This window comes from Oncorhynchus masou, chromosome 12 (assembly GCF_036934945.1).
Source record: "Oncorhynchus masou masou isolate Uvic2021 chromosome 12, UVic_Omas_1.1, whole genome shotgun sequence".
Taxonomy (NCBI): domain Eukaryota; kingdom Metazoa; phylum Chordata; class Actinopteri; order Salmoniformes; family Salmonidae; genus Oncorhynchus; species Oncorhynchus masou.
Genome location: NC_088223.1, coordinates 69,269,282 through 69,281,667, shown reverse-complemented (window position 1 = coordinate 69,281,667; position 12,386 = coordinate 69,269,282). Strand labels below are relative to the sequence as shown.

General features: G+C 43.7%; 1 protein-coding gene across 1 annotated transcript in view; it reads right to left on the bottom strand.

Moving 5' to 3' along the window:
* The window catches only part of LOC135550722 (rho GTPase-activating protein 7-like), an 80,496-nt gene extending 68,547 nt beyond the window's left edge, over window positions 1-11,949 (bottom strand). The window contains exon 1 of the mRNA XM_064981778.1: window positions 11,717-11,949. Within this exon, the coding sequence (XP_064837850.1) occupies window positions 11,717-11,831 (115 nt within the window). The 5' untranslated portion in view covers window positions 11,832-11,949. The remainder of the gene's footprint in view (window positions 1-11,716) is intronic.
* Window positions 11,950-12,386: the final 437 nt, after the last annotated feature.

Sequence of the window (12,386 nt, the reverse complement as noted above, 5' to 3'; positions counted from 1 at the left end):
TGACATATCCCTAAGATGGAGGTAACACTTACCTATGATGACATCCTGACATATCCCTAAGATGGAGGTAACACTTACCTATGATGACATCCTGACATATCCCTAAGATGGGGGTAACACTTACCTATGATGACATCCTGACATATCCCTAAGATGGGGGTAACACTTACCTATGATGACATCCTGACATATCCCTAAGATGGAGGTAACACTTACCTATGATGACATCCTGACATATCCCTAAGATGGAGGTAACACTTACCTATGATGACATCCTGACATATCCCTAAGATGGGGGTAACACTTACCTATGATGACATCCTGACATATCCCTAAGATGGGGGTAACACTTACCTATGATGACATCCTGACATATCCCTAAGATGGGGGTAACACTTACCTATGATGACATCCTGACATATCCCTAAGATGGGGGTAACACTTACCTATGATGACATCCTGACATATCCCTAAGATGGGGGTAACACTTACCTATGATGACATCCTGACATATCCCTAAGAGGGGGGTAACACTTACCTATGATGACATCCTGACATATCCCTAAGAGGGGGGTAACACTTACCTATGATGACATCCTGACATATCCCTAAGAGGGGGGTAACACTTACCTATGATGACATCCTGACATATCCCTAAGATGGGGGTAACACTTACCTATGGGTCTAAGTGTTTTTCTCATTTTGTTAGAAACTACAGACATCCATGACCATCCGTGTATATCCAATCAAAGTTTATTTGTCACATGCGCCGAATACAACACGTGTAGACCTTACAGTGAAATGCTTACTTACAGGCTCTAACCAATAGTGTGAAAAAAGGTGTGTGTGTGTGTGTGTAGATAAGTAAAGAAATAAAACAACAGTAAAAAGTCATTCGAAAATAAGAGTAGCAAGGCTATATACAGACACCTGTTAGTCAGGCTTATTGAGGTAGTATGTACACGTGGGTATGGTTAAAGTGACTATGTATATATGATGAACAGAGAGTAGCAGTAGTGTAAAAAGAGGGGTTGGCATGTAATGGGACACAATGCAGCCCGGTTAGACAATGTGCGGGAGCACTGGTTGTTCAGGCCAGTTGAGGTGGTATGTACATGAATGTATAACCTTGTTATGTCACAGAGGACTGAGTTAACTGACCGACAGGGACCACATCTGGTCCTGGTCACACCTACCTCACCTGTAAAAACATCTACGGCTCACACATGGGCCTGTACAACCACTTGGGATGGCACAACACATCCCTCTGATGCAAGGACACATAAAGCCAGCACCGTATCATTTATGTAGCAATATCCTCATCAATATTGATAAACAACCAGGAGAACAGCCAGGAAAAATGTTTCAGTGCACTGTATCTGCTGCATGCATGTAACTATGTTGTGGGGACAGTAGTGTGGAAGTAATTCTATACAAGCACTGCAAAAAACAACCATCTACGGGAAATCAATAATTATTTCCCATAGCACAGTAGTTGATACAGACTGTCCTGTACTGTACGGTAGAGAACTTTCCTGTATGTAGTGAATAGTTTCAAGTTTTATTAGTTGCATGTACAGGATACACATGGTATATCTGTCCAATGAAATGCAGGTTCCTTGACAATACAACAACCACAATAAGAAATAATACAAGATAGGAATGCGAATATAAGTAAATGGCTCAGTAGAATAGAATAAACATTTAAGCATAAGTATAATACAAGATGGCATAAATTTAAGTCCATATTTACACATATATTGGGGAAGAGGGGATTGGGAGGAAAATGTTTAAATTGTGCAGTATTTAGCAATAATACGACTCTGGTAGCATCAGTTGTGATGTGTGTGTAGCCTGAATTTTTATGTGTGTGTGTGTTTGTGTGGATGAGTGTATGTCTGTGTGAGGTAGTGAGTGCATTTGTGCTAAGATGAGGAGAGTCAGAGCAGGTGGTCAGTCCAGTTCAAGTGTTTAGCAGTCTGATGGCTTGTAGAGAGAAACTGTCTCTGAACCTGTTGGCAAAAGTGGTGGTGTTGTTGGTCCATGTCAAGTTCTGGGTGATGTGGAAGCCGAGGAACTTAAAACTGTTGACTCTCTCTACTACAGTCCTGTTGATGTGTATATATACAGAGCATACTGAACTGTATGCTAGCTGAGGCCCAGTGACTGTCTGTCTACTGCTCCATGCTGCACGCTTCTGTGCTTGTGGCTCCCCAGAGTGAGAAATGAGTCTTCTCTAGGGTCATGTTAACTATAATAGAAATTATGATGTGGAATGAGCTCTATAAACCCCTACTCACCTTGAAACTTCAGTCTGCTCTGCTCCACTCTAAAATCTGTCATGGCTCATTGACTGTGAGTCTATTCTGCTCTGTGTGGTGCTCTGCTCGGTGCTCCATGTGGTGCTCTGTATTTCATTACTTCAACAACAGACTGTGACATAGCCATTGAGAGGTTGTTTGATAAGGTATTTGGAACTTTTAGTGTTGTGTTTTCTGTAATTTATGTATGTTCCCAGACTAAACTACGGTGTCATAGATATCGTAGTATCACATTGCAACATCAAACCATTTCATCATCACTCATGACTTGGGACTCAAGATATGAAACTATTGCAAAACATTATTTTGCAACACTGCTACAGGATTACTTAAAGGCCCAGTGCAGTCAAAAATGTGATTTCCCTGTGTTTTATGTATATTTCCACACTATGATGTTGGAATAATGCAGTGAAATTGTGAAAATTATGATAATGCCCTCTTAAAGTTAGAACTGTTTGAAAAGACTGCCTGTTCCTAACCAAATGTGTATATATACAGAGCGTACTGTACTGTATGCTAGCTGAGGCCCAGTGACTGTCTGTCTACTGCTCCATGCTGTACGCTGCTGTGCTTGTGGCTCCCCAGAGTGAGGAATGAGTCTTGAGAAATGAGTACACAAGATCATCCTCTGCATCCCTTGGCTTCATCGCCATAACCCCACCATCTCATGGTCGGGCATGAGAATCACAGCCTGGTCACCTGAATGCCGGAGGACCTGCTTCCCATCCCCTGTGGTTCCACGTCGGTTGAGAGTCCTATGTTTGCCCTTCAGCCCAACATCCTGGAGGTTTACCAGGACCTGCAGGAGGTATTCTCCCAGACCCACGCCACCTGTCTTCCTCCTCATCGTCCTTGGGACTGTGCCATCGACCTGCTGGTCCGTGCAGATGCATCTATCATCTGTTCGTGGCTGGAGGATTACATCCAATAGGCACTCCAACAAGGTTTTATCCACACATCCACTTTTCCTGCATCGCCTGGTTTTTTCTTTGTGGCCAAGAAGGATGGAGGGTAACGTCCATATATAGATTACAGAGGACTCATTGAAATCACCACAAAGTACCATTACCCTCTCCCTTTGGTGCCGGCAGCCATAGAATAGCTCAGGGGGCCCGGTTCGTTACCAAACTGGGCTGCGGAGTGCATACAATCTCATCTGGATCCAGGAGGGGGATGAATGGAAAACTGTGTTAGCACGATGTCTAGTCACTGAGAAGTACTGGTGGCCCACCTTGGCGCAGGACGTCACTTGTTACGTCAACTACTGTTCCATATGTGCCCAAACCAAATCCCCCCCAGAACGCTCCAACAGGGAAACCCCTTCCCGTGTCTCAGCTTCCCTGGCCCCATCTATCCAGTGACTTTGTTACTGATTTCCCCTCTGACAGTTTCACCACCATTTTGGTGGTTGTGGATTTTTATTTTAAATCCTGTCGTTTTAACTTCTTCGATATAGGCGGCGCTCTTTTAATTTTTGGATAAAAAAAACGTTCCCATTTTAAACAAGATATTTTGTCACGGAAAGATGCTCGACAATGCATATAATTGACAGCTTTGGAAAGAAAACACTCTGACATTTCCAAAACTGCAAAGATATTATCTGTGAGTGCCACAGAACTGATGCTACAGGCGAAACCATGATGAAATTTCATACAGGAAATGGCCCAGATTTTGAATGCGCTGTGTTCCAATGTCTCCTTATATGGCTGTGAATGCGCCAGGAATGAGCCTACACTTTCTGTCGTTTCCCCAAGGTGTCTGCAGCATTGTGACGTATTTGTAGGCATATCATTGGAAGATTGACCATAAGAGACTACATTTACCAGGTGCCCGCTTGGTGTCCTCCGTCAAAATTATTGCGTAATCTCCAGCTGCGTGCATTTTACCATTTGCTTCAGAGGAGAAAGTCAACTGCCACAAATGATTTATCATCGAATAGATATGTGAAAAACACCTTGAGGATTGATTCTAAACAACGATTGCCATGTTTCTGTCGATATTATGGAGTTAATTTGGAAAAAAGTTTGGCGTTGTAATGACTGAATTTTCGTTTTTTTTCTTAGCCAAACGTGATGAACAAAACGGAGCAATTTCTCCTATAATAATAATAATAATCTTTTTGGGAAAACTGAACATTTGCTATGTAACTGAGAGTCTCCTCATTGAAAACATCCAAAGTTCTTCAAAGGTAAATTATTTTATTTGAATGCTTTTCTTGTTTTTGTGAAAATGTTGCCTGCTGAATGCTAGGCTAATGCTATGCTAGCTATCAATACTCTTACACAAATGCTTGTGTAGCTATGGTTGAAAAGCATATTTTGAAAATCTGAGATGACAGTGTTGTTAACAAAAGGCTAAGCTTGTGAGTGAATATATTTCTTTCATTTCATTTGCGATTTTCATGAATAGTTAACGTTGCGTTATGGTAATGAGTTTGAGGCTATGATTACGCTCCCGGATACGGGATTGCTCGACGCAAGAAGTTAAGCCCTTTTTCTGGTCTCCCTACTGCTCTCCAGGTTGCTGAGGCACTATTCCAGCAGGTTTTCTGGCATTACGGACTTCCGGAGGACATCGTCTCCGACCGTGGCCCCCGATTCACATCACAGGTATGGAGAGCCTTTATGGAGAAGCTCTGGGTCACGATCAGCCTCACTTCCGGGTATAGGCCTCGGTCCAATGGGCAGGTGGACAGGATGAGCTGGGGAGGTTCCTGTCAGGACCGGCAGGGAGAGTGGGCTTGATTACTTCCCATAGGCGGAGTACGCCCAGAACTTGCGTCACTCCTCCACTGGGTTGACCTCCTTCCAGTGTGTTCTGGGTTTTCAGTCGGCCCTCCGTGGACCCCAGGCCAAACCTGAAGCTCCTGCAGTTGATGAGTGGTTCAGGCATGCAGAAGTGCGGAGCGATGCTCACCTAAGACTCCAGTGCGCCGTCTACCGTCAAAAGGAGCAGGCAGACTGCCACCGCAGTGAAACCCCAGTTTACTACCCTGGGGATTGTGTCTGGCGTTCTACCAGGAACCTCCCACTCCGCCTGCCCTGCAAGAAGCTGAGCCCCTGGTTTGTGGGGCCATTCAAGGTTCTCAGGAGGGTCAACGAGGCAACGTATAGCCTACAGCTTCCCAGTGACTACCGTATCTCATCTTCTTTTCATGTCTCCCTTCTCAGGCCGGTGGTTCCTAGGCCCTTAGCTGATGTTGTCCCCCACGACACCCCTCCGCCCCTCCGGACAGCGAGGGGAGTACGGTCTATGCCTTCAGATCTCTAATGGACTCCCGACATCATGGGGGTTGGCTCCAGTATCTGGTGAACTGGGAGGGGTATGGCCCAGAGGAGCGGTGTTGGTTTCCGGGGGAGGACATTCTGGATCCCAAATATCATCCGTGAATTCCACCTACGCCGCCCGCTCCTCGTCCTCAGGGCTTCGTCCAAACAAGTCAAACAACATTTCTAATCAATTCTCAGGTACCCTAATATGTAAATAAATTATAAAAGTTAAGACGAAATGTAGTATGTTCAATACCGGAGATAAATAACGAAGTGCGGGCCCTCATCCTCGCGCGCCACAAGACTACAGTCCAAAATGAGAGCCACCTTGAAAAACTATAATTACTACCTTATTTTTCAAAAAACAAGCCTGAAACCCTTTCTAAAGGCTGTTGACATTTAGTGGAAGCCATAGGAACTGCAATATGGGAGGAATTCCTTTGAATATCCCATAGACAAGCATTTGATTGGGTAGTGACCTCAACAACAACAACTGTTTTAGACACTCCAGAGTGTTTTCTATCCAATGCTACCAACCAATTATATAGATATCCTGAGTAACAGGCAGTTTACTTTGGGCACGTCAGTCATCCGAACTTCCAAATACTGCCCCCTAGCCTTAACAAGTTTTAACAGTGCATTATTCTATCAAAACGTCCCATAATGTAAAAGTTCAAGTCAAGGACTAGAGACACATTACTACCTAACTGACTAAGTCTCATCAGGCCTGAGTAATAGGAGGTCATTCATATAATGATGTTTGTTTGTTCAGTTTAAGCAGACAAATGTATCCTTGGATAAATTACACCTTCAAACAGTGTGTCCAATAGTTGGCCACCAGAGAGCTGTGCCAAAGAGAGAAGAATCCCAGGACTGGGGTTATCAATCAGGCGTAATGAGTGAGGCAAAGTGACCAGACCAAATAATTTGCATAGTAATGCCTCCAACAATGTGTCTGGCAGTGGCTGGGCCTGCCATGGCTGAGAGGGCCTAGTATCGACCTTCTCTTCAAAGCCCGGGACAATACGAGTGTTCCAGGAGTCCAGAACAGCACACAGCCTTCGATCCTACACTTTTCCACCCTCCATTAATCAATCAGGGAAAAATGAGGCACCCAACCAGCTAACTAATCAATCTATTTGTCTGTGATTGTGCGAGGGAAGGAGGGGTTTTGATATGTGATGGGGTTGTTTTGAATAAAGAACAGGGAGTGCAGAGGTGAGAAGACAAAGCTTTGGAAGAATCGTAGATATGGGTGGATAACTAAAGAAATACTGTTGGAAAAAGTTAACGAGAAGATGGATAACTTCAGTGGTACAATTGGAGAGGGAAGAGAAAATATTATTTTGTCCTAAATGAGCCAAGACTTTTCAGTGCCTTTCTGCCTCTCTTCCATGATCCCAATCACACAAGATTGAGCTGGCCCTCCCAATGAATAACAAACACATTACCCAGCATGCCATTTGTTTGGTGTCCTTCAGCAGCTAGCTAGCTGACTCATTATTTAGCTTTGTTTGTTTCCTCTCTGACCCTGCAGGTGGGACAAACACAAACAGACCCACTGACTAAGTGCGTCAAACTTATTTGTTCTTCAAAACCAGTGTTATGAGGATGGAAGAGAGAGAGAAATCCCACAGGAATGATGAGGATGACTTATCCACTAGAGTATGTCTGAGTCCCATTAACTCATGTCTGCTCATTAGTATTTTTTACCTAAAGATAAGGCCAATGAAGTATGAGAAGAATCTCTCTACCCCCAGAGCATCTGCTTATTGTCTCCACACCAGAGGAGGCTGGTGGGAGGAGCTATAGGAGGATGGGCTCATTGTAATGGCTGGATAGGAATTAATGGAGCGGCATCAAACACGTTGAATTGAAACCACACGTTTGGCTCCATTCCATTGATTCCATTCCAGCCATTACAAAGAGCCCTTCCTCCTATACATCCTCCCACCAGCCTCCACTGCTCCACACTGCAATGTCACCAGTGGAGAAAGAGAGTTCATCGGAGGTGAGGGAAGCATTGTCTCTGTGTCATGTGTCTGTGTGTGTTGGCCCACGTGTGTTATTTTCCCAGTGTGTCTCCATCTCCTCCTGGCAGCCATACTTCAGTGTGTGTTGGCCTGGGATGAAGAGGAGCCTCTGTTCTCCTACACCTCTCTGTCGCTGTGTCCATCCCTGCATCATCTCTCCACCTCTCCCTGCTGATCTACAGTACAGCAGGCAGGCTGGCTGAAAACGGGATCCTTTTAGAGCCATGATGCTTTTGGCACTTTGACGCAGGCGGGACACTTGACTTGACAGGGTTCTTCAACAACAGGAATGGCTTGCCAACTAGCCCACTCCCACAAAGTCAGATACAATGCAGAATACTGAGTGGAATAGTGAGTGAAATACTGAGTGGAGGGAAATGCCATGAACTGCTGCTTGCGTTGCTGACTTTCCATCCTCAAATGTTCACCTTATTCTCTCTCTCTCTCTCTCTCTCTCTGTGTCTCTCTGTCTCTGTCTCTCTCTGTCTCTCTCTCTCTCTCACACACACACACCCTCTCACACTCTCTCACACCCCCTGATACTCTGACTATGAGGTTAAAGTGCAGCATTTGGGATGGCAGATAGCCTAGTGGTTAGAGCATTGGGCTAGTAACTGAAAGTGTGCTAGATCGAATCCCAGAGCTAAAAAGGTGAAAATCTGTCGTTTTGCCACTGTTCCCCGGTAGGCTGTCATTGTAAATAAGAGTTTGTTCTTAACTGACTTGCTTAGTTAAATAAAAATGTCAGCTTTAATTTGAGGGTATATTAATCCATGAACCGTTTAGAAATTACAGCACTTTAAAAAAATAGGAATTAAGACATTTTAGGTGACCAAAACTATTAGAAAAAGTTAACTTATATGTGTATTAAATTCTTCAAAAGTGTAATATTTGGTCCCACACAATAATTACATCAAGCTTGTGACTCTACAAATTTTTTGGATGCAGATTATTTTGTGCCCAATAGAAATTAATGCTAAATAATGTATTGTATAATATTGGAGTCACTTTTATTGTAAATAAGAAGATCATATTTTTTAAACACTTTTATATTAATGTGGATGCTACCATGATTACAGATATGCACAGCGTTACAGCGTTAGCTGATGGGGATCCTAATAAAAAAAACAATTACAGAGGATATAATCAGTATGCAAAAGTCCAGACATCAGAATAGCTGTAAGTTCCTAACCTAAGATTTCGAAGATGTTCTTTTGGAATAGTCTGAAGAGATGTATCATTTTCATCTGCGAAAATACTCATGACAGATATTTTTTGAAGTATTTTGAAGAGGAGACATTTTATCCAGCTCAAATATATTGGAATCAAACAATATCTGATAAAATTATTAGGTTGAATATTCATGGCATCCAGAAGAAGGTGTGTAGTGGAGAAACTATCTCTAAATAGGTCATTGATTTTTCACATGCTGTTGTTAAAGCCAAGAGAAACTTCTAGTACGATGCCACTTCCTTTACTTCTTTCCAGCAGTTTCTTTCTGCATTGCCACATCTGGTAAGGCTTTCTCACTGTAATCTTACAGCTCACACAGACCTGCTCTGCATCAGAATAGGACTCCTCAGATCCCCTCATACACACTACCACTCCTTCCTCTTTCTCCTATATACTACACACCTTAGGCCCTACACTTCTCCCCCATCCCCCAAACACACTACAGTACTCCATTGTGGACACACACTGATATGCAAGATCACATCCATGTGTACACACACACTCAATACAGCACACCCCTGAGTCTGTCATTTGAGCATAGTGTGGCAGTGACAGGCAGAGAGGAGAGCAGAGCACATGGCCCTGGTGCTCCAGAGTGAGGTAATACTGCTGATGAGACCCAGGCAGGCAAGCAGGCAGCTTAGAGAGGGGGAGAGGACTGGAGATCTGGAGCCTGCCATAGATACTATACACTGGCAATCTGCTCTATGCTTCCGTTCAGAGGACCGAAGGAGAGGAAAGAGAAAAAGAGAGAGAAGAAAGAGAGGCTTACTTTGAGAGAAAGGGAAACCGAAAAGAGGGACAGCTACCCAAAGAATAGAGTGAAATAGAATAGACAGATAGGAGTTTTATCTTTAGAAAAAGGCTCTGAAGATCAAAATAGAGAGATCCTGAAGATCAAACTGTCAATTGAGAGGACGTAAGAAGATCAAAAAGAGAAAGACAGAAAAAGAGATGGACTGAGAGACAAAAAGAGGAAGGTGAGAGATACAATAACAGAGAGATGTTCTCTGAAATGTCAAGTTCCAGCTCTGTGCTTCTCCAGATGGCCCTCACACAACCGTGTCTTCGTACCTCTGATTGGGGCTACAGCTTGACGTTGGAAAGTTATTAGGAGTTTATAGACTACATCTGGCAGAGGTACTGTTTGGATGTGAGTTGCACCGTTTGAATGGAACACCATATTTGGCCTGAGTTATGACAACGTTTAGTGCGGGTGTAAATATTAGGACAGGTTTGTGAAGTATTCCGGACAGCGGATCCTCCCTGTGAGATGTATACTGCAGTAGGGCCCAGAGAAAAAGAGAGAGAGAGAGAAGGGATGGTGGTGGAGGGAGGGGTGTGTGTGTGTGTGTGTGTGTGTGTGTGTGTGTGTGTGTGTGTGTGTGTGTGTGTGTGTGTGTGTGTGTGTGTGTGTGTGTGTGTGTGTGTGTGTGTGTGTAAAGAGACAAATGAGAGATGAGTGCAAGAAAGAGAACATGATATGCATGCACGAAATAGTGAGAGGGGGAGACAGAAAGAGTGTGAAAGAGGGAGAGAGACAGAGTGAGAGAGAAAAACATAGAGGGTGAGAGGCAGAGTGAGAGAGAGAATGCTTGCGTCCCTTGGGGGGCCGTTTTGCTGTTAGAGCTGGCGTCTAGTGTCTGTGCAGTTCCCAAGTTCCTTAATGATCTGCCACAGCTAACTAGCATTGTGTAATTATCTTCAGCCAATGGGTGAGCTCAAATAACCAACGTCACTATGTGGAGTAATTAATCAAACACACATGTTGAGAGGACATGAATATGAACACACAGCTGGTTCCAGGTATTATCTCTAAGTCTGAAGAGACAGCTGTCATCATCAGATGCCAACTTTGAATCGGATGCATTTTTAAAAGTTGAAGACAGAGATGTCGCTACACACGAAGAGGCAGATTTTGAACGACACCTCAGAGATGACACCAAACAGCAGAAGCTTCTAGAGCCAGATTGGACTGACAGCTTGATGAATGTGTGTGTGCGTGTGCATGTGTGCATGTGTGTTCATTTGTTGAAAAGGATTGTATAGCTCATAATACTGTTCTGCAATGTGTGTGTGTGTGCATACATCCATACGTGCACGTGTGTGTGAAAGCATAATGAATGGGACACACATGGTACACACTCATAATGCATGGGCCCTGAAATTCTTAAAGGCCACAGGGGAATCAAGGTCATCTCAGCAGGTCTCCAGTATGAGAACCATGAAGCTCCCCCCACTGACAGTCCACCAGAGGCTAGGGCCAACCGACCCTTCTGCAGGGCACTGAGCTACACACTGGAGATTTTTTGCATTATCATAATTCTAATCTAGAGCATGTTTTGATCAGAGGAGGCTGGTGGGAGGAACTGTAAGGGGGCGGGCTCATTGTAATGGCTGGAATGGATAAAATGTAATGGAGTCAAACATGTGGTTTCATATGTTTGATGTGTCTGATGCTGTTCCATTTATTCCATTCCAGCCATTACAATGAGCCCATCCTCCTATAGCTCCTTCCACCAGCCTCCTCTGGTTTTGATAGACATGCAATCATGGGAAAATAACTCTCTGGTATGTAGGACTGGAGATGTAGCTTGAAACGGTGAGAGGTTTAACATGATACAGCTGTGATGTGAGCGGAGTGTCAGTTTTGGTGAAAGTGAAATGATTTGGTAAGTGGTTTATGGGCTAGACTGTGTGAGACAGACAACTGTCACATCAATGCAATTATTGATGGATTTGTAAACACAACAGTCAAGCCAGTCAATCATTTACTACACAAAGTTTGAGTCAACAAGTTAACAGACGGTCACACACTTCAAACACTTGGTCAATGTGTGAGAAAGAGTCCAGTACTTACCCCAAAGCCTTTTCTCCCTAGCACTCTTCCAGAATACATCCCAAGCCTTGTTGGTAGAGACTTTCACATGCTCACTGAAGGACCTCCGCAGTGGGGTTTTGCCAATATGAGCCATATTCCATCTGTCCTGTTCTCTCCCTGAAAAACCTCCGCACCTCTGCTAGTCATTCAGTCCGTTCACCAAGTCCACCAGAGAGACGGAGCGCTCTAAGGAAAGAGAGAAGTTCCTCTTGCCGGTCTGACACTTGATGCAGAAAGTCTGCATGTAATTTGTGAACACCCTCCTCCAGTGTGGCCTGAAAAGTAAATAGTATCAAATTTGGGTTAAGACCCCCCCCCTTCATTCCCCCCATGCACAGAGATGGGCAGTATTTATTTGAAATATGTATTTCAATTACTTTTGAGTATTTTGTCATTTGTATTACACTTGGCTGAACTACACTCCAGTGTATTTTGTAACAAGATACTTTTCAGAGCCGTATATGTATTTTCAAAATACAATATACAAAATACTTTTTTATACCGTTTTTATAGTGGTTCACAATTTTGTGGCCCCCTGGTTTTTGTGGCATTGGTATCAGAAGTCTGATGGCACTATGGTGTGATAAGAGTGTCTGCTAAATTAACTAAATGTAAACGTACTGTATAAAGTAACAGTCAAAAGTTTGGA